The 22,643-nt window shown below is 44.0% G+C and overlaps 1 protein-coding gene across 1 annotated transcript in view; it reads left to right on the top strand.

Annotated features, from left to right (window-relative positions):
- Positions 1-22,643, top strand: part of SLC35F1 (solute carrier family 35 member F1) — a 251,369-nt gene that overhangs the window by 205,053 nt on the left and 23,673 nt on the right. Inside the window, exons 4-6 of the mRNA XM_059835583.1 lie at positions 2,944-3,103; positions 10,111-10,267; positions 20,010-20,062. Of these exons, the coding sequence (XP_059691566.1) occupies positions 2,944-3,103; positions 10,111-10,267; positions 20,010-20,062 (370 nt within the window). The remainder of the gene's footprint in view (positions 1-2,943; positions 3,104-10,110; positions 10,268-20,009; positions 20,063-22,643) is intronic.

Below are 22,643 nucleotides of genomic sequence, written 5' to 3'. Positions count from 1 at the left end.
CTACTGCTGACTCCCATAGCACAGCATGGAAGGGAAGCCAAGTGCACTGAGCCAGGCGAAGGTAGCTCTTACTGGTGACAGATTTCAGTTGCTTTCTCCAGGGTAAGACTGGTACCTGCTCATATGAGCTTCTCCTCCACCTTGTTTTGACACAAACTATCAGTAAGTTAGAATTACGGAACCATAGAACAGCCCAACTTGGAAGTGACCTCGTAAGATCATCTGGTCCAACCTTATTGAGAAAGTGAACCTGGATGAGATTATCTAGCACCCTGTCCAGCTGCATCGTGCAAACCTCTGGTAATGAGCACTCTACCACCTCCCTGAGGAGGTTGTTCCAGTGATTGATGGTTCTGACTGTAAAAAATTTCTTTATTATATTGAGATGAAACCTCTCTTGGTGCAACTTGTACCCGTTGCCCCTTGTCTTCTCTATGTGGCTCCTTGTGAAGAAAGAGCTTCCCTCTTCTTCGTAGCCCCACTGTAAGTATTGGAAAACTGTGATGAGGTCAGAAAACTGTGAGTTAAGCTCACCTGTTCAATGCTGCACTGGGAGGGAATGGGATAGAGGCATTCACACCTTCAGGGATAGCTAAGAGCAATGTAAGTAGTAACTGCCTCCCTGCTGTTTGGTACCACCTTCCCTCCATCTTCAGCAGAGATGATGGATGCACTGTATGCTAGCACAGCTAATGAAGAACACACATCCACCATGTACAGGCATGATGACATGAGCTGTGGATTGAGAGGGAAGGTCTTGAGCTGCATCCACATCCTGTGGGTTATACTAAAGAATGAGCTTCCCTCAGGTGTGCCACCTGTTACTGGTACTTGCTAGGCTGTGTTGACAAAGTGCAGAAATCCACAGCACGTGAGAAATGTGCAGCGGGTATTATCCATGCCACAGTGACCATCTGTGCAGGCTAGGCAGGCCCCGTCCCTCCTCCCAGTGACAGGAGAAGGCTGTGTGCCACCTTACCCACACCACGTGCCAGGATTTAATGTGTACGCCCGGTAGTCCTGCCACCACCCCTCCCTGCCCCAGCAGCCAGTTGCTCCCGGCAGCGCGACTTCTGAAGTTGTTCTTATGTATGTGGTGTATTGTATATGCATGTTTTTACAAAGAGTGGTTACTGAATGCTAGCTCCGTTATACACTGTACACGCTACAGGCTCTTCAGAGGCAAAGCAGATGCCCTGTGCAAATGAAGGAGCTTGTTACAGTTCGTTCAGCTGTTGTCCCTTTTCATGTCCAGTCTGTGAAGGACGGCGTTTTGAGGATGGAAGTTTTCACTGTAAAGACGCCTGGCCATGCCTTTTAGATGATTAGCTCTCATTTTAAATGCAGAACCTGCTTTTAGCATGGACTTTTCCCATTTGTAATTTCTCTCGTCTGTTCTGCGGTTCTTTGGGACTGCTTGAGACTCCCAAGAGCAACGTGATCCCCCTGCTGAACCATTTCTCTTCTGAAGGCTTTTGCCACTCGCTGTCTGGGGGATCTTTGGAATGGATGGGTTTCCACTGCATACACCTGTTTTTCAAACAAAGTTTCAGGGTAATTATCCTTAGACCAAAAATTGACTTTTGTATTTTTGCTGATCCCCAAAATTTAATATTTGTTACATAGGTATCTCACATGTAAAGAATAGTTTTCTAAGCACTGAAATTCTTGAAATCATCCGAAAATCTTTTTCTCTTCAGATAAAAGCATGGACAGACAAAGAAGTTAAAAGGGATGTGATCATTTTTTGATAATACTTAGTGTGCTTATTGGTAAATCACACCGAGGGAGCAAGTAGCAGGTAATAGGCCCAAAGGGAAGAAAAACCAAACTGCATCATCTAAAATCAAGGTAACAACATCTGGCATAGTTTTCCAGAACTACGGATACAGTCTCCTCTGTTGGTTGTTCCAGACATTTTCATTAGAAAGAAGATGCAACCCTATAGCTCTAGTTCCTGCTGTACCAATTGGCATTGAACAGTAGTGTGCCCTGCACGATTTGTTAAACCCCATTGTTGGTCCACAGGATCACGACTCTTAATTAACAGAATCCTTTTAAAAAGTGGGATTAAAGTCAAGTTTCTCTGGGTGTTTCTTACCCAGGATTTTTGTTTCCTGATAGTTCCTACATACTGGTACTTTCTAAAACATATTTTAATTTGAAAATCCCAAGGGCCACTCACAAACATTTGGTGCATTTTTTTTTTTTAACATGGGCTCTCTGGGTTTATTGCTGGGTGCCTCTGAAAAAAACAATTAAAGATTGTGTTTCATAACACTTTTTGAGAAAGCTCTTCCCAGTGTCTGTTGGCAAGAAGACTGAGTTTCTTGCACTGCAGGCAAGGTGGTTTTTTGTTTTGTTTTTTTTTTTTTCCTTCAGAGGCATATGGGACTGTATTTTTCAAGGAGTTAACAGTCCCCACAGGGGTCAAATTTTTTGTAAGTATTCTGCATGCAGAAACCCCTTGATTTATACGGCCAGATTTAATGAAACTGGACAACTTGTGCGTTATGAACATTCTTGCTAATTGGACCTGAAATGACTGAATTAAAGCATATGTCTAGACTGTAGGAAGAGTGCCCTCAGTCTTTGTCCGTTAATCACCAGAGGTAAGGACCAGATGGAGTGGTGTGGCTCTCTTTTGGCCCAGGTTTCCTTCCCATGGATTTGAAATATGCATCTGAATCCAAGAGCAAGGCAGTGCTGTTGGGTGTTACCGTAGAGCGACAGTTCTCCTCAATTCGTGGAATAGTCATGAACAGAATACAGTTTTATCCTCTGTCTGATGGATGATATAACCACTTGAATACACTTTCTGTCTGGTAGAAAGTGCTTTTACTAACTAAATAACCCTGCTCCCCTCTGCTGGAATCTATCCTAGTATACTATGGCAAAGTGTTAAGAGGTTGATTTGTTGATTTTTCCTCTCTTTCTTGACAGCTCCTAGACTGTTTTGTCATCCCAGTGGTGATACTGCTCTCCTGGTTCTTCTTACTGGTACGATACAAGGCGGTACATTTCATTGGGATTGTGGTCTGCATTCTGGGCATGGGATGCATGGCAGGAGCAGATGTCCTCGTTGGGAGACAGCAAGGAGCAGGTGAGTAAGGATGGATGTGTTGCATAACCAATTTCTGCTCAGAGAAGCCATTGACCAGAACATGCCAGGTTGGGTCAAAAAAAATGGGGAAATCGGCAGGAGACCCTGTGCCTTCATGGCCCCAAGGCACTGCACCATTCAAAGTTGCTTCTTTGTCAGAAGGGATGGAGAACGAAAATGGGTCAACACTTAGAAGTCAGCACTGCTGCAAACAAATTTAGTGGGCCCTGTGTCTGCAACCCAGATCACCCTCTGTGCAGGCCAGGGGGACAAGCTAAATACTTGTAGTTTCCTTCTGGTTTGGCTTAGTTGTTTGACTTCAAACCTCAGTTGCTTCCTTTCTGAATTGGCTACTTCTTTGAATCATAAGCATCTCTCACATCCACTGTGTACTCTTACTTCTCCTCAACTTTGCGCCTTTTTTGTATGGAGGCAGGGTCACTGGATGGATGCTAAAAGGCACCGAACCTACATACTAACAGAACCAATTGGATTATGCAGACGGTTTCAGAGTAAAGGTTTGGGATTTGCCCACGTCATTGTTGAAAACAACCTGCTTGTGTGTAAAATGTTCTTTTTTATGTGTGGCATCATATGAATAATATGTGTGTAGCTGTTAATGCAGACTAGACAGAGTTAGATTTCATCGATCAACTTCCTCTGTCACATTGATTTCTCTAGTGCCAACGCAAATTATGTGGGAAGGCTGGAAATTCTTTTCAAAGAGTGTCAATTAGGCACAGTTTTCATTCTTAATTAAAAGCACTGAATTGTGAGCTGAGCATAATACACTGGGATTTAAAATTCTTGACTCAGCTTTCTGAATACAAATTCAAGTGCTGTAAGAACTGCATTTGCCAGGATGCTACTAAATAAAACAAGGGAGTTTGTGACAGTACTCACCATATCTCCCTGCCCCCTTTTATCCCTGTCCTTTATCCTAAAAGGAGACTTTTAGTTCATTGGTCTCCTCCAGAAATAGCCCTGCCCCAGCTAAAAAGGAAAGACTATACTCTGTACTATGAAATCAGTCAGCCAAAGCTGCATGAGGAATGACTGATTTCAGAGGGACTGGGATTTCAGCCTTGGCTTCCAGAGGAAACATCCTGTGTCCCTGTAATCTAGAGACTAACATGCTATGGCGGGTGAGTTGTGGATCAGCAGGAGCGTGTTGGGCAATGGACCTCAGCAGACAAGGAACAGATTGAAGAACACTGACACTTTGCCATCCAACTGCAATAATTAGATATTATTTGCCATATTCATTACTGAAGCATGGGTGTAGCTGTTACGTAAATATGTCCAGAAAAATCTGTTAACATGCATTATTGCCTTTTACTTCGGACCTACATACGAAAAACTGTCTGTGCTTATTGCTATGCAGAGAGACTGCAACTTTTTTTTTTAAGTGGCAAAATGATGTTATTAATGATGTTGTCTTTAACAGAGTAAAACAGATCAGCTGATTTAATTTATCTGAAGGGGTAAAACTCTATTAGTAGAGTATCAGTACTATTTACTGTGTTAGAAGTGCTGTAAGGCTCTAGTAGGCACCTACTGCATACAGCAATCTAGCCTGCCAACTCTTAGAGCAAGGGAAAATGAATTTAAAATGCATCACTGAGAGATTAGCAGCTATTTTTCCAAACTCTCTGCAGGAATTAGGTATAACATGAAGGCATGCTCTCAACTCAAAAAATATATGGTAGTTTACCTATTTTTATTGTATCCTGACAGATGTTTTGCACATTTCTTAATGGGAAAAGCAATTACTACCAAGTACTTTGTGCTCCATCACCTTACATGCAAGCATATCTTAAAATAACATTTTTCTGAACTAATAACCCTGAGGTACCTTGGTACTTGTGCTCCTGTAATACACAGTGGTATAAGACACAGAGGTCTAAGTGTTTCATTCAGATTTTTCAAAGCATTTCACAGCTTTAGCTTACCACAGTCTCTGAAAACCAGTCACTTGAGTCCTGTTAATAAGTATATGACAGTATGTTTAGTCTAGGATGGGACACATTAAGACTGATTTTTAGATATTATGATCATCAGTAATTATAACCAAAAGCAAAGAGAAACACGACTAAATGCTGTGTGTTGAGGTAAAAATGTGGCAAAGTGGCCTAGTGAGAGTGTGAAAAGCAATTGTGTCAAAACATAATTCATATTTAAAAGATTTATGTTACACTATAGTACTATAACTAGTCCCCAGAACATTAACTCCTCTCTGGACTGTATGACTTCTGCTTCCAGAGAACATTAAATACGCTAACAATTAATGCAAAGCATGTTTTGCCAAGCTATGCCTTGTGTTTCTTCACAAGAATGACCTATACCATTAAATTGCTCAAGTAAAACTGTATTAACCTAAAAGTCTTTAGAATGCCTCTAGTCAGTTGATACATGTTTCCTTAGCAATAAACCAGTAGATGCATATGAATTTTACATCCATGAAAACATGTCTGTCAGAGTATGCAGGGATGACACGAAGAAAGCCAAGGCCTCCTTGGAATTAAACCTGGCAAGTGATGTCAAGGTCAACTGGAAGGGTTTCTTCAAGTACATCGGAGGTAAAAGGAAAACTAGAGAAAATGTGGGCCCGCTGTTGAATGAGACAGGTGCCATGGTGACAGATGATGCAGAGAAGGCGGAGTTACTGAATGCCTTCTTTGCTTCAGTCTTTACTGCTCTGGCCAGCCCTCAGGAATCCCAGACTTTGGAGGTAACAGAGAAAGTCTGGAAGAAGGAAGACTTTCCCTTGCTTCAGGAGGATCAAGTTAGAGACCAATTAAGTAAACTGGACATCCGCAAGTCCTGATGGGATGCACCCACGAGTGCTGAGGGAGCTGGCAGAAGGGAGCTGGGCCACTCTCCATCATCTTTGAAAGGTCCTGGACAACAGGCAAGGTGCCTGAGGACTGGAGGAAAGCCAATGTCACTCCGGCCTTCAAAAAGGGCAAGAAGGAAGACCCAGGAAATTACAGGCCAGTCAGCCTCACCTCCATCCCTGGGAAGATAATGGAACAGCTCATTCTGGGCATCATCTCAAAGCATCTGGAGGAAAAGAAAGTTATCAGAAGTAGTCAACATGGATTCACCAATGGGAAGTCATGTCTGACCAATCTGATAGCCTTCTACGATGGCATGACTGGATGGATAGATGAGGGGAGGGCAGTGGATGTTGTCTACCTTGACTTCAGCAAGGCTTTCGACACCGCCTCCCACATCATCCTCATAGACAAGCTTAGGAAGTGTGGGTTAGATGAACGGACAGTGGGGTGGACTGAAAAGGGGCTGATAGATAGAGCTCAGAGGATTGTGATTAGTGGCACAGAGTCTAGTTGGAGGAGTGTAACAAGTGGTGTTCCCCAGGGGTCAGTACTGGGTCCAGTCCTGTTCAATATATTCATCAATGACCTGGATGAAGGGATAGAGTGTGCCCTCAGCAAGTTTGCTGATGACACAAAATTGGGAGGAGTGGCAGACACACCAGAAGGCTGCGCTGCCATTCAGCATGACCTGGACAGGCTGGAGAGTTGGGCAGAGAGGAACCTTATGAAATTCCACAAAGGCAAGTGTAGGGTACTGCACCTGGGGAGGAATAACCCCATGCATCAGCACAGGTTAGGGGCTGACCTGCTGGAGAGCAGCTCCGTGGAAAGGGACCTGGGATTCCTGATGGACAACAGGATGACCATGAGCCAGCAATGTGCCCTTGTGGCCAAGGAGGCCAATGGCATCCTGGGGTGCATCCAGAAGAGTGTGGCTAGCAGGTCGAGGGAGGGAGGTTATCCTCCCGCTCTACTCTGCCCTGGTGAGGCCGCATCTGGAGTTCTGTGTCCAGTTCTGGGCTCCCCGGTTCAAGAAGGACAGGGAGCTGCTGGAGATGGTACAGCAAAGGGCTACAAAGATGACTAGGGGACTGGAACATCTTTCTTATGAGGAAAGGCTGAGGGACTTGGGTCTTTTTAGTCTGGAGAAGGGAAGACTGAGGGGGGATCTTATTAATGCTTATAAATACTGAAGGGGTGGGTGCCAGGAGGACAGGGCCAGTCTTTTTTCAGTGGTGCCCAGTGACAGGACAAGAGATAACGGGCACAAACTTGGTCAAAGGAAGTTCCGTCTAAAGATGAGGAGGAACTTCTTTACTTTGAGGGTGGCAGAGCACTGGAACACGCTGCCCACAGAGGTTGTGGAGTCTCCTTCTCTGGAGATACTCAAAACTCACCTGGGATGCATTCCTGGCGGCAGGGTTGGACTAGATGATCTCCAGAGGTACCTTCCAACCCCCGTCATTCTGTGATTCTGTGATATGTCAGTCTTGGGGGAAAGTTCCAAAGTCAGCCTCTTGAGGAAGCAAAGAAAAGACATTTGACAACCAGGATGCTAGAAATTATTAGGAAGGAAAACAAAAATATAGTATAAAACATTTTTATGCCAGTATATAAAGTTTTGATCATTAGTGTCTTGACTACCATGTATTACTCTGGTCACTGCATCTCAAAAAGAAATGACGAGAAAATAAGCTTATAGAAGCAATGGAGAAAGGTGAGAAAGCTGTTCAAGGGCATAAAATGGCTTCAGGATGAAGAGATTGTAGGCAGACTGGGACTTTTCATCTCCCAGAAAAGGCAAGAAAGAGACACAATATGGTAAAGGTATGTGAAGTCTTCAGTGGTACGGACAGGGTTGGGACAGAATGATTCTTAAATATTTCTCACAATCAGAAAATTATGGGATGCCCAATATAATTTTGGGGTGCCAGCCTTAAAAGCTAAAAACACAAGGTACTTTTTAATAGTGCATGCTTAAACTGGGTAAGTTACTGTTATAGGGTGTTGTAGAGGCCAAAACTATATGGACTTTACACAAATTAATGAAGAGTCCTTCAGGATCTATTAAGTTTGATGCTCTAATGCAACTTCTGTCTCAGAAAATCCCTAATCTGCTGAGAACTGGCTGATAAAAATCCCCCTGTGCTTCCCTATTTCTTCATGCTTTCCTCAGGCACCCTGTGCTGCCCAGTGCCAGAGGAGGGTCCTGGGCTGGGCAGACCCATGCTCTGATCAAATCTTGGCTTCCTCTTTTGGGAAAGCCCTGAAGGTTGAGGCTCACACTCTCTGGGCATGAGTGCGCTTTGGGGAGAGTCATCACAGTGTGGTGCTTGGGGCTGTCCCGTCTTTCTGAAAATGGTCAGCCCCTGAGCCATCTTTGTTTCTCAGATGCAAAAGGTTGATATATTTGTCTCAGCAGTTCAGCACAGCCGACCTCTAAGGTCAAAAGCTTTTTCAGCAGTACTTGCCCGAAGTGTCAGTGAGTAGCTGTAATAAATACCAAACGTGTGAGCTCAGTGAGGGATGATTGGAGCCACTGTGGAACATCAAATGCATCAGGGGTATGAAGAGGTTTTGTAAAGTGCTGATGCTTATTTTAAATTAAGGGCATCTTCTGTAGCTGATTGCAAAAGAAGGATAAAAGGAAAATAATTACCAAATCTTAAAAAGATAAATGGTAAAATATAAACATGCTGTCAGTCAAGGTACATGCAAAACAGAAATTCAGTGAGAGACTGGATGAGTACATGAAAGAGAAATCTAGTAATGTTTGCTAAATACACAGAAGCCACATCTCCTCTGAGCTGAAAAATGTTGGGGACTAAGAAAGTATTACTAGGAGTATTTTAAACATTTACCCTGTTCCTATTCATCCCTAAACAACTTATACTTTTCTGGTGCTTACAGCCAGTGTTGGAGACAGGATACTGGATAAATGAACCATTGGTCTGTCGTGTTATGACCGTTCTTATTTTCATAAATTCCTTCTCACTGGAAATTTCAGAACTGTGATTTGGAATGGAAACTGAAGGCTTAAAAGAAGTCCATAAAGAAAAATGTTGAAAAGATAATTTTAAACAAATCAGAGTGTTTGGCTTCCATTTTTATTTACTGCAGTGTGTGTTTTACAAATCAGTAATAGTAAAACTTAAAAAGGAACTAAAAAACTGAATCAAGCAGTATTTTAAAAGAAAACGAGGTTTCTTTAAAAAAAAAGTCTAGTACTTCAGCATTCCTGCTGAACCTTTTCAAAGGAAATTCCATTATATCCAGCCTTTTGGAATATGGTTCTGCAACAATGTCTGACAGCTTTGTGAATCTGTAGCTCTTGTAGAAATCATTTAACAAGCCATATGTGCAGAGGGACTCATATGCATCAGTTTGCAGAGCCAGGGCCTCAGTTTTCAGGCTGGAACTTGATCTTGATCAAATCTCCCTGCAGCCCTCCCCACCCCCCAATAATAAAAGCCTTCTAAACTTAAAAAGATTTCAAATAGTCTTTGATAATGCAATGTTTTAGTAATTATATATACCTGGAGGTACTGAAGACACATCTTGGTGTTCATCGCATGCATTAGGTACTGCTATATTAATTGAACCTCTTAAAAAACTGCCATTATCATCACCCTGTCTACACCCCATCCTTCCTACTCTCTCTCGTCAAACAGCTTCATGTGAGAATGAGGTCAGTATTGGGGTTGTAATGATTTCTTCACTCATTTCACAGGTACACAGAATTTTTCAGTTGGTTTTGCATCTAAATACTGGACATGTTTTAGACTGGTTAGATTTCAATATGAGACACAAACTGCTCTAGATAGCCGAGTCATATTGTATCTGCAAAAAAAGTAGTAATAATAAAATAAAACGGGTTAGTCACTGGAGAGTGCCACTTGGTTCCTATATTTTTTTACAGATTTTTCATATTCTTTCAGATTCTCTTATCCACAGCAAGGACAATGCTCTCCCTTAACCTCTGCTGGATTCTGCTGGGGTATTGAATGAAAACTGTTAAAATGGCAGAACATTTGCATTCAGCTTATTAACCAAGATATGGGCTACTTAGTGACTGAGGATTGAAATTTATAGGGAAGAACTTGCAGTGGTTCTAGACAAAAGATGGTTGTTTTAAGACATTCTGATTTTTCCCCTGTTTATTCCTAGGTGAAAATAAACTGATAGGGGATCTCTTAGTACTGGGCGGAGCAACACTATACGGCATCTCGAACGTTTGTGAGGAGTATATCGTCCGAAATCTGAGTCGAGTGGAATTCCTGGGCATGATCGGACTCTTTGGCTCCTTCTTCAGTGGAATTCAGCTGTAAGTGAGCAGGTTTGAGCCCCAAAGTCGTTCAAATAAGTGCAGCTCTGGCCTCCATTGAGGTAGCCTCTCTTCAAAAGTAGCCATTTCCTGTGGAGAATAGGTGTCCTCTAATTCTGGAATTTGCATTGGTTTTCATGTTTCAGATCAGTGGATTTGAATAATAACACAAATTTGTACCTAAGTTCTCTAATTCAGGGGGCCTACAAGAAAGATGGGGAGGGACTCTTTATCAGGAAGCATAGTGATAGGATGAGGGGTAATGATTTTAAACTGAAAGAGGGTAGATTTAGATTAGATCTTACAAGAAATTCTTTACTGTGAGGGTGGTGAGACGCTGGAACAGGTTGCTCAGAGAAGTTGCGAAAGCTTCCTCCCTGGAAGTGTTCAAGGCCAGGTTGGATGGGGCTTTGAGCAACCTGATCTAGTGGAATGTATCCTTGTCCACAGCAGGGGAGATGGAACTGGATATCTTTTAGATCCCTTCCAACCCAAACCGTTCTATGATTCTGTGACTGGTGTCCTTCAATAGTCACGTGGGGAGGGAGGAGTAGAAGACACATCTTACCACATTGTTGCTTGAAGACAAGTGGATTCTTCATATGTTGATCTGACCTGTGAATAACAAAATCTACAACTCTCTCTGGTTCTGTTTCATACTTGTAAAAAGTCACTTAGATTTCTAAACAGGTAGAAAACATGTCCAGTCAGAAGGTATTTTACTGGTTGGCTCGTTCTGTGTAACTACATTATGATATGGTGAAAATAATGAAAAAGCCTTTAAGAAACTGGCATTTTCACTTCAAAATATTTAGTACTCAGGAGATTGTCACATGAATTTCAGGAACTACTGAGTCCTGTCTATATCCACATGTACCTAATGAGCACCTCACCTGCAAGCCTAAGAGCCAGAAGGTAGCTTCTGGTGCTGTAATACTGTGACAGATGAAGGTGTAGTAAAAGTCACTACACAAGATTGCCACATTTTATGCAGATCCGTCACTGGTGCTTGTCACACAGAATAACTTTTGATTATTAGCCAAAACCAGGTTGCTTCCCTGCACATCTGAGCTACTCAGCTTCTAAGAACAGAGACTGATCAAAACAATGACCCATGAATTCCCACTTAATTAGTTCTATTTCTTTAGCCAAAAAGCTTCTTATATTTATGTGGGATCTGAACACGTGACTTAAAATTATTTATATTAACTGGCTGCCACACAAGGAGTCCCTTTTTTAAAAATACAGAATTTAAGAGCACGTAAATGTGCCTAGTATCTTTAGGTAAAGAATTTTTGTTACCTACGGTGTTCATGGCAGGTAGGTACTAAGTGATTCTGAGGGCATCAAAGCAGTGCCCTTGTCTTGCTCTTTGTGTGTAAGCTGTCATGTACATGTCTCATATTACTGAATTTAATTATAGTGCCACTACCCCCTCTTGACTCAAGCAGTTAGTCACAATTCAGGGTCTGCGAGTTATTTTGCTGGGGAGAAGAAGCTGGTGCTGGAAAAAGGCATCTTTGTATACAGAGAACACAACTGGAAGGAAGCAATAAGAAACCATGTCTTTGCTGAAAGCCCTAAGGTTTTTCTAGTCAATCTTTGGCCCAAAAGTTCTCACCAGCAGGTTTTTCTCCACCGGCCTCCGCAGCATTTTGCTGCTAGTGCTTTTGTGGCACTTTGTGGAGCCCCAACCGCACTTAGCTCATATATGTACTTAATATTAACAAGGTGGCAAAAGCTTGCCTATCAGGAGGCCAATAATGTTTCTGCTACTTGATTCCATGAAGCAATTCAGCGTTTTCCTACCTTTACCTGTAATGAAGAGCAGACATCACATACTTATGAGTTCACAGAAGTTTAATCTAACTAAATATACCAATTGTTTCACAGAGAAGCCAGCTCCCCATGTTACAATTGCAGACTCTTTCTTTGAAACACTACTGGCCACTTTGGTGCAATACAGGACCTTTAGGTCCTATAAACTGAAGTAATCTGGGGAAGGAATGTCCCAAAAATACGGCGATTTCCCACAATGCTAGACACAGTGCTGGTCAAAGTTTGGTTGGCATCCACAAAGTGATTGAGAATGGGGAACAAGTGTGCTAATACTGCTGGAGGTGTAAGTCTCATGTTCATAGGATTACAGGGAGCAGTATAATTCTGAAGAAGGGAAAATATCAAAGTGTGTAGGACTATGCTGAATGTAGGAAAGACAAAATGGTACCGATAAGTGAATGTCCCCTTTATTGACATGCACTGATCTCAAAATAATATAGTAGCGAAAAGCTGTGGTATTTGCCTTTTATTCCATGTTTATGAACAAATATCTACCTACGTGTGGGTGACTCATGTTCATTCATGCTTCAGCTGTAGTACAGGGCTGTGTCTCCAAGAGGACTTTCAAGGAGCAGGCTGTTGTTTTCTAGAACAGTTTAGCAAGAGTTCTTAATATCAGACTATAATGTAAAATAAACCCAGATAATGCCTGTTGGACAGCAAATGAAGTGCTAAGGTGTCAGGGCAAACAGTGAAGTAAAGGAAAGGGTTGGCTAACTACCTGGGCATGGTGGAAAGAGAAGTTTAGTGGGTTGAATGTGATTAAAGCAGGGAGAAACTGTATATCAAAACAGAAGAAATTAGTTGACAAGACTTGGGGATATAGCAACTACCCAGCAAATGGAGATAATGCTGTCTGATGGAATCACATAATCATAGAATAACCTACTTTGTAATGGACCCCTGAAGGTCATCTGGTTCAAGCCACTACTCAAAGCAACTCAAAGCTAACTTCAAAGTTATGTCAGGTTGCTCAGAAACTTATACAGTTAACTTCTTAAAATCTTGAAGAATTGAAATGCAAGTCTTGCTGGGCAACCAGTGTGTTTGACCGATATTTTTTTTCCTTATATCTAATCACAGTTTCCCACATTGCAACTTGTGTCCACTGTCATTCATTCTTTTGTTGTGCACCTCCAAGAAAAGTCTGACTCTATCTTTTCTGTAACTTAACTTACCCATTACAGAGTTAAGACAGCAAATTTATTGTCCTTTCCTTCTTCACCCCAGGTTAGCCTTCGCTTCTTCTCACTGAACAAACCCTGCTGTTTCAGCATCTCCTCTTACAACATGTGCTCCAGCCGCCTGACCGTTGTGACAGAGCTCCACTGTAGTCCCTCCAATTTGTCAATGTCTGTCTTATTCTGGGCAGCACAAAATTGGATACAGTACTCCAGCTGCTGTCTCACAAATCATGTCCTTCAACTTGCTGGCCAGACTCTTACTAACACAGCCCAGGAGGCTGTTGGCCTTCTCTGCTCCAGCAACACATTGCTGACTCATGTTCAAGTGGATGTCCACCAGAACTCCAAGGTTTATCTAAAAAGCAGCTTTCTATCCAGTCAGCTCCCAGCCTGTACTGTTGCATAGGGTTATTCCACCCCAGGTGCAGGAGTTCATATATGCTTTTCTTGAACTTCACGGGGTTTCTCTTGGTCCTTTTCTTCAGAATACATTGTGGGTAGTCCACCCATCCAGTCCATACCTCTTCAGTCTCTAAGGATCTTTCGAGAAATCATGTTGGAAGCTTTGCTGAAGTCAAGGTAGGTTACACCTCATCCTCTCATCCATTCCCTCTCCTTTATTTACTGAGCCAGTCATTTCATCATAGAAGGCAGTCAGTTTGATCAAGTATAGTTTGCTCTTGAGAAGTCTCTGCTGGCTGTTTCCAGTCATGTCTTCTTCATTTCCTGCAAATGGCTTCTAGGAAGATTAGTTCCATAATCTTCCCAAAGGTTAGTGTAAGGCTGGCCAGGCTATAGTTTTTACTCTTTTTGAATATGGATGTTACATTTGTCTCTTTTCAGTCATCAGGGACCTCCTCCAATCATCACAACCTTTCAAAGATGATTGTGGTTCCAGTTCTTCAGTGAATATGGCATCACTAAACGGCAACTTCTGGCAAAGTTGCTCTTACCCCTCTTTGTTTCACAAATCATAATGAATCACAGACCGTAGCATACTGTTTTATACTTCTTTTGTATCAGATAGGCAATAGTATGAAAGCAATGTTCCTACATTTAAGTTAGATCAAAATTTGTTTGCCAGAACAAGAGACATTGCAGTTTGTTTTCATGATATTCTTCAGGAATTGCTGCATGCCTTATGCATGCAAATATAATTTAGTTATTTTGCAGACAAAATAATCTTATTATTCTGTACCCACTATTAGATTTGCCACAAATCAGCAGCAAGCAAATTAGAATTTCCAGGATCACAGAATCACAGAATCACAGAATGCCTGAGGTTGGAAAATACCTGTAAGATCATCGAGACCAACCATCAACCAACAAACACCACCATGCCCATTAAACCATGTCCCACAATGCCTCATCCACACGTTCCTTGAACACCTCCAGGGAGGGTGACTCCACCACTTCCCTGGGCAGCTTATTCCAGTGTCTCACCACTATCTCAGTAAAGAAATTTTTCCTAATATCCAATCTGAACCTCCTCTGGCGCAACTTGAGGCCATTTCCTCTTGTCCTGTCACTCATCACTTGGGAGAAGAGGCCAACACCCACCTCTCTGAAACCTCCTTTCAGGTAGTTGTAGAGAGCGATAAGGTCTCCCCTCAGCCTCCTCTTCTCCGGGCTGAACAACCCCAGTTCCCTCAGCCGCTCCTCATAAGACTTGTGCTCCAGACCCCTCACCAGCTTCGTCACCCTTCTCTGGACACACTCCAGCACCTCAATGTCCTTCTTGTAGCGAGGGGCCCAAAACTGAACACAGGATTCGAGGTGCGGCCTCACCAGCGCCGAGTACAGGGGCACGATCACCTCCCTACTCCTGCTGGCCACACTGTTTCTGATACAGGCCAGGATGCCGTTGGCCTTCTTGGCCACCTGGGCACACTGCTGGCTCATCTTCAGCTGGCTGTCAATCAACACCCCCAGGTCCTTTTCTGCAGGGCAGCGTTCCAGCCACTCGTCCCCAAGCCTGTAGTGTTGCATCGGGTTGTTGTGACCAAAGTGCAGGACCCGGCACTTGGCCTTATTGAACTTCATCCGGTTGGCCTCGGCCCATCCATCCAGCCTGTCCAGATCCCTCTGCAGAGCCTTCCTACCCTCAAGCAGATCAACACTCCCGCCCAACTTGGTGTCATCTGCAAACTTGCTGAGGGTGCACTCGATCCCCTCATCCAAATCATCAATAAATATATTAAACAAGACCGGTCCCAATACTGAGCCCTGGGGGACTCCGCTTGTGACCGGCCACCAACTGGATTTCACTCCATTCACCATGACTCTCTGGGCTCGGCCATCCAGACAGTTTTTTACCCAGCGAAGAGTGCACCTGTCTAAGCCACGAGTCACCAGCTTCTCCAGGAGAATACTGTGGGAGACAGTGTCAAAGGCTTTACTAAAGTCCAGGTAGACAACATCCACAGCCTTTCCCTCACCCACTAGGGGGGTCACCTGGTCATAGAAGGAGATCAGGTTGGTCAAGCAGGACCTGCCCTTCATGAACCCATGCTGGATGGGCCTGACCCCTTGGTTGTCCTGCACATGCCCTGTGAGCGCCCTCAGGATGAACCGCTCCATAACCTTCCCCGGCACCGAGGTCAGGCTGACAGGCCTGTAGTTCCCCGGATCCTCCTTCTGGCCCTTCTTGTAGATGGGCGTCACATTGGCAAGCCTCCAGTCATCCGGGACCTCCCCCGTTGACCAGGACTGTTGATAAATGATGGAGAGCAGCTTGGCAAGCTCCTCCGCCAGCTCCCTCAGCACCCTTGGGCGGATGCCATCAGGCCCCATAGACTTGTGGGTGTCCAGGTGGCATAGCAGGTCGTTAACTGCTTCCTCCTGGATTATGTGGAGTTTATTTTGCTCTCCACCCTTGTCTTCCGGCTCAGGGGGCTGATTACCCTGAGGGTACCTGGTCTGGCTATTAAAGACTGAGGCAAAGAAGGCATTAAGTACCTCAGCCTTTTCCTCATCCTTCGTGACAATGTTCCCCCCCGCATCCAGTAAAGGATGGAGATTCTCCTTGGCTCTCTTTTTGTTGTTAATGTATTTAGAGAAGCATTTTTCGCTATCCCTTATGACCGTGGCCAGGTTGAGCTCTAGCTGGGCTTTCGCCCTTCTAATTCCCTCTCTGCATGACCTAACGAGGTCCTTATACTCTTCTTCAGTTGCCTGCCCCTTCTTCCAAAGGTGATAAATTCTCCTTTTTTCCCTGAGTCTCAGCAAAAGCTCCTTGTTCAGCCAGGCTGGTCGTCTTCCCCGCCAGCTCTTCTTACAGCACATGGGGACTGCCTGCTCCCGCGCCTTCAGGATTTCCTTCTTGAAGAACATCCAGCCTTCCTGGGCCCCTTTGCTCTTCAGGACCGTCTCCCAGGGGACCCTCTCAACCAGCGTCCTGAACAGGCCGAAGTCTGCCCTCCAGAAGTCCATGGTAGTGGTATTGCTGACCCCCCTCCTTACTTGGCCAAGAATTGAGAATTCAATCATTTCATGGTCGCTAAGCCCAAGATGGCCTCCGACCTTCACTTCTCCCACCAGACCGTCTCTGTTTGTAAACAGCAGGTCACACAGGGCGCCTTCCCTGGTAGGCTCCCTGTCGTGGTTTAGTCCCAGCCGGACTAATCACCACACAGCCGCTCACTCACTCCCCTTCCTCAGCTGGACAGGAGAGAGAAAATATGAGGAAAAGGCTCGTAGGTCGAGATAAGGACATAGGGAGATCACTCACCAATTACCATCACAGGCAAAATAGACTTGACTTGGGGAAATTAGTTTAATTTATGACCAATCAAAATCAGAGTAGGATAATGAGAAGTAAAACTAAATCTTAAAAAACCAACACCTTCCCCCCACCCCTCCCTTCTTCCCGGGCTCAACTTCACTCCCGATTTTTTCTACCTCTTCCCCCCGAGCGGTGCAGGGGGACGGGGAATGGGGGTTGCAGTCAGTTCATCACACGTTGTTTCTGCCGCTCCTTCCTCCTCACACTTTTCCTCTGCTCCAGCGTGGGGTCCCTCCCACGGGAGACAGTTCTCCATGGACTTCTCCAATGTGGGTCCTTCCCACGGGCTGCAGTTCTTCACGAACTGCACCAGCGTGGGTCCTTTCCATGGGGTGCAGTCCTTCAGGAACAGACTGCTCCAGCATGGGTCCCCCGCGGGATCGCAAGTCCTGCCAGCAAACCTGCTCCAATGTGGGCTCCTCTCTCCACCGGTCTACAGGTCCTGCCAGGAGCCTGCTCCAGCACGGGCTTCCCACAGGATCACAGCCTCCTTTGGGCATCCACCTGCTCCAGCGTGGGGTCCTCCACAGGCTGCAGGTGGATATCTGCTCCACCGTGTACCTCCATGGGCTGCAGGGGCACAGCCTGCTTCACCATGGTCTTCACCACGGGCTGCAGGGGAATCTCTGCTCCGGTGCCTGGAACCTCTCCTCCCCCTCCTTCTTCACTGACCTTGGTGTCTGCAGAGTTGTTTCTCTCACATATTCTCACTCCTCTCTTCTCCGGCTGCCGTTTCCCGGTTTCCCCCCCCCCTTCTTATATATGTTATCACAGAGGCGCGACCACTGTTGCTGATTAGCTCGGCCTTAGCCAGTGGCAGATCCGTCTTGGAGTCGGCTGGCATTGGCTCTATCAGATATAGGAGAAGCTTCTAGCAGCTTCTCACAGAAGCCACCCCTGTAGCCCCCCCTGCTACCAAAGCGCTGCCACGCAAACCCAATACACTCCCTTACCAGCTGCGTCAGGAAGTTATCTTCCACACACTCCAGGAACCTCCGGGACTGTTTCCTCTCTGCTGTGTTATATTTCCAGCAGACATCTGGTAAGTTAAAGTCTCCCACGAGAACAAGGGCTTGCAACTGTAAGACTTCTGCCAGTTGTTTGTAGAATGCTTCATCAGCTTCTTCGTCCTGGTTGGGTGGTCTATAACAGACACCCAGCAGGATACCTGCCTTGTTTGCCTTCCCCCTCATCCTTACCCATAAGCACTCGACCTTGTCATCACAATCATCGAGCTCTATACAATCAAAACATTCCTTGATGTACAAAGCCACCCCATCGCCTCTCCTTCCTTGCCTATCCCTCCTGAAGAATTTATAGCCCTCCATCACAGCACTCCAGTCATGCGAGTCGTCCCATCATGTTTCTGTGATGGCAACTACGTCATAGCTGTCCTGCTGCACAGTGGCTTCCAGCTCCTCCTGTTTGCTGCCCATGCTGTGTGCATTGGAGTAGATGCACATGAGCTGGGCTATCGATTTCGCCCCCAACATCGGCATGCCACCCCCTAGGCTCATCTCTAGGCAGCCTGGCTTCATCCCCTTCCTCCTTCAAATCTAGTTTAAAGCCCTCTCAATGAGGCTCGCCAACTCATGAGAAAGGATCCTTTTCCCCCTCAACGATAGTTGAACACCATCTGCTGCCAGCAGGCCCGGTGCCGTGTAGACCTCCCCATGGTCAAAAAACCCAAAATTCCTCCGGCGGCACCAGCCTCTGAGCCATGTGTTAACCAGGTTCACTTTCCTGTTCCTTTCAGCATTCCTCCCCACCACAGAAAGGATTGAGGAAAACACCACCTGAGCTCTCGATCCCTCAACCAGTCTCCCCAGTGCTCTGAAGTCCCTCTTGATCCCTTTTAGGCTTCTTTGCTCAACCTTGTCACTTCCAACCTGCTAAACCAACAGCGGATAGTAATCAGTGGGCCGTACCAGACCAGGGATTTTCCTAGTGACATGTCTCACCCGGGCCCCAGGGAGGCAGCAGACTTCCCTGTGGGTTGGGTCTGGTCGGCAAAAAGGATTCAGCTGTCTAGACCAGATTAATTTGGAAGGCCCTGAATTCCTGCAGGTTTACCATTAGATGTGGTCTTCCATATACCACCTTTTGTACTCGGTACTTTGTTTTTCAATCTGTGTAATTCCATGTTTTATACTTGTTTAAAATAGTGTCCAGACTAGCATGCAGAGTTCTGCACAGCAGGAGTTATCTGCAAATCACAGATCAGAGAAAGCTGTTAGCTGAGCGAAGGCCTATCTTCTGAGATATCTAATCTCCAAGGGTCTATTTGCCTGGATTGGGAAGAGCTGACTTGTTGCCACCTTAGAATTTTCTGGATCTGGGATTTTGATGTTAATGTATGATGCAAGACTGACTTACAAGATGTTGAAAGTGGACTTTTGCAGCTTGGCTCATCCTTTGCTTTGTTTCCTGACTTTCATTGCTGTGACTATTTGATCTCTCTCGGTGTGTAACAAATCACAGTATTCTCCCCAAAATCACAGTATTCTCCCCAAAGCCAGCCTGTGATACCTATATTTATTTGACACTGCAGAGCTGCTCTGAAGGGTGAATAACTCAGACAGATACATTATTAATCATTAAAGTTCAAAAGCTTTCAGAATATTAAGTCAGAAGAGTACAAGAGGATTGAACATATAGGGGGATGGGCACTTTGGGCAGGTGTATAGAGAGATGGAAATAAACCAGTACAAATTGTATGCTATCACATCTGATTACTGCCCTGAAGATCTTTCAAATACATGAGCACAGGTATAATGCCAGAGTGGATTAACAAAGTCTGATTGCATTTGGTTCCTACAGAGATTTTTTGTTATAAGGTTATTTATGTTGTTTTGTCCAGCATTTGAATTGAATGAGTGGAAGTAATTTAACTTCTGTTCTCTTCCATCAAATTTTGCCTTCTCTTCTCTTATAGTGCAATCATGGAACACAAAGAGCTGTTGAAAGTTCCCTGGGATTGGCAAATAGGTAAGAAAACACTTTACATCATTGAAGATAGTTGCTGAAGGAGGCGTGGAGACAACCAATGTTTGGGGAGGCAGGCACTAAGTTTCACAGGAGCCAATGTTTGTGACTTTTCCACGAGTTACTGCCCAAGGTTGAACCACATGCCTCATAACCTTTCTTAAATGATCTGTTCTCCCATTGCCATATTACGCCTTCCTTGCACCATTAGGTTAAGTACATGAATGCCATAAGATAATTATTCAGACAGCCGTGAAGTAAAACAATAATGGGGTTCCAGTTCAATGCAACGCTGGGACAAATAAATGAGGTAGTCATTAAGAGCCAAACCTTTTCAACGAATGCCAAAGAAAGAAAAAGGAACTGAAGAAAAAACTATAGAAGTACTTGCAGTGCATATTATAGCCCCATAAACTCATTTCCAAGGGGAGCATTTCTGTATGCAAATGGTTAATTGCTTTCCAAGTAGTCTTGGTGGAATATAGCAAATGTGTCTTTTAGACAAGTTTAGGTAACATCATGCACAATGAAGCTCTTACGGTGCTTTGCTATGCAGTGGATTGCATGTTCCCGTTTCAGTTTAGAACCTGAGTTTATGATCTAAGACTTCCTTCTAATTAGCCCAGCAAATTATTTGCTTTAAAAGCAAATCAATGTTTAGAAGACTCCCTTCTTTTACTATTTATGACAATAGAAGAAATAAAAGAATACTAATAGTATAGAGCTGATATACTTAACAGGGTGTTCAAGCTTTGGCAATCCATTGACAAGAGCTTGTTACCTAGTTTCAGAATGAACATCAAAATGACAGCTCAGGAGTGTGCAAAGGCAACTGATTACATGGGTAGTCCCTGAGGACAGGGGATACAAGTTATGGAATAGACTGTTGTTTTCTTCAAACTTAGCTCACAGTTTCCTCTCATCATAATAAACCTTAATAAAAACAGTGCATCTTTCACAAAACACTGCACCTAGAAGTCTTGGAGATTTGATGGTTGAGCTGTAAAACTAAATGACAAATTAATTTAAAGTATCCATGGAGAAACACACTCAACTGTGTAGAATAAGTGTATTGGCCTTCTTTAATCTGAGATAATTAGCATAATTGCATCAGTGTTTGTTTATACTTCATGATAAGGAGCTCAGGGAAATAATTAATCTGGTACTGATGGAACTAGCAATGGTCATAGTGAATTAATCTACTATCCCTGTAAATGTCATACATACTTCCATGGGAGTTCTGTTGTAACTCAGTATCAGTGAGATGTGCTATTAAAATAAAGTCTTACTTGGTCTGTGATGCCATTAAAATGTCATTGAAAGTTAGTCACTAATTCTGAAGAGTCCCTACGCTTCATAAGGAGGAGATCATCTTAGGAAGAGCATCGTAGATATGTACTTGTTTTGTTAGAGCAATAATTGGAAATGCAGTGCAGTTGAACACGGATTAAATGGTGATAATTATGTGTAGTTTTGTGTTCTTCCCTGGCTTCAGCTGCACTCAGTGTGCTTTCCATGGCATTGGCAGCGATACACGGTTGTCAAGTAGGGATTGACAAATCTATGTCAGGGTGTTCACAGCCTTGTCCTGAATAGTTATCCACTGCAACAGACTCAAACCTGCAGTCCAGCAGAGTTAAATCATCAGCCTTCTGAATGGTAGTGATAAAGTCACAGCAGGCAACCTAATAAATAACTCAAGGTGGCCTGTTGCCATCTGCCATAATTGTGCTATTAAGAATGGATGAGCTACCTTTCAACTGATGTAAAATGCAAATGATTTTGGAATATAAAGATCTAAAGCCAATGTGCTATGACTGTCATGTTTAAAACACGCTGTGGCCCTCCTGGTTTTAATTTTGGAAAGTCCCCTGATGCATAGCATCATCTTCACACTTAGTATAAATCAGTGTAGCTCTGTTTGAATCCTTGAAGGTTTAAGTATTAATACTTGCTGACAACCTGACTGAAAGGAGAATGATTATACTGCTCTGAGTGGTTTCATATGAGACCATGACATGTTTTGTAGAGTGATACATGAAATAATAACAAATAAATTAACATCAGTTTTATTTAAGAGAAAAGCCAGTTTGAATCTCCAAAGAAGTGTTGTGTGTTACAGGGGGTTTGAACATTTCTGAATGGTCTTTATTCCAAGAACACACCATGAAAAATCATAACTTATTCCATTTCATCCCAGTGAAACAACTTTTGGAGTAAAAACGCGAAGGATAAAACATGCAACATTCAACCAGCATGCTCAGGAGCTAAAACAGAAGTTCCCAAGACATATTAGTCTTGGTGGTACTTAGGCTACTTTAGAGCAGTCCCTGGGGGCAGATCCTGCCCATCTGTGTGAAGATGCCCAGTCTTAAGACAAATGAGGAGATACTGAGGGACTGGGACTTGTTCAGCCTGCAGAAGAGAAGGCTTCGAGGAGTTACCTACAAGGAGGTTATCAAAAGGACAGAGACAAGGTCTTCACAGCGGTGCATGGCAGGAAGATGATGGACAACAGGCAGAAGCTGAAATGAGAGATTCAGACTGGATAAAAGGAAAATCTTCTTCACACTGAGGGTAGGCA

Source organism: Gavia stellata, chromosome 2 (genome assembly GCF_030936135.1).
Source record: "Gavia stellata isolate bGavSte3 chromosome 2, bGavSte3.hap2, whole genome shotgun sequence".
Lineage (NCBI taxonomy): Eukaryota > Metazoa > Chordata > Aves > Gaviiformes > Gaviidae > Gavia > Gavia stellata.
The sequence above is the reverse complement of the archived record's forward strand: the minus strand, read 5'-3'. Positions and strand labels throughout refer to the sequence as shown.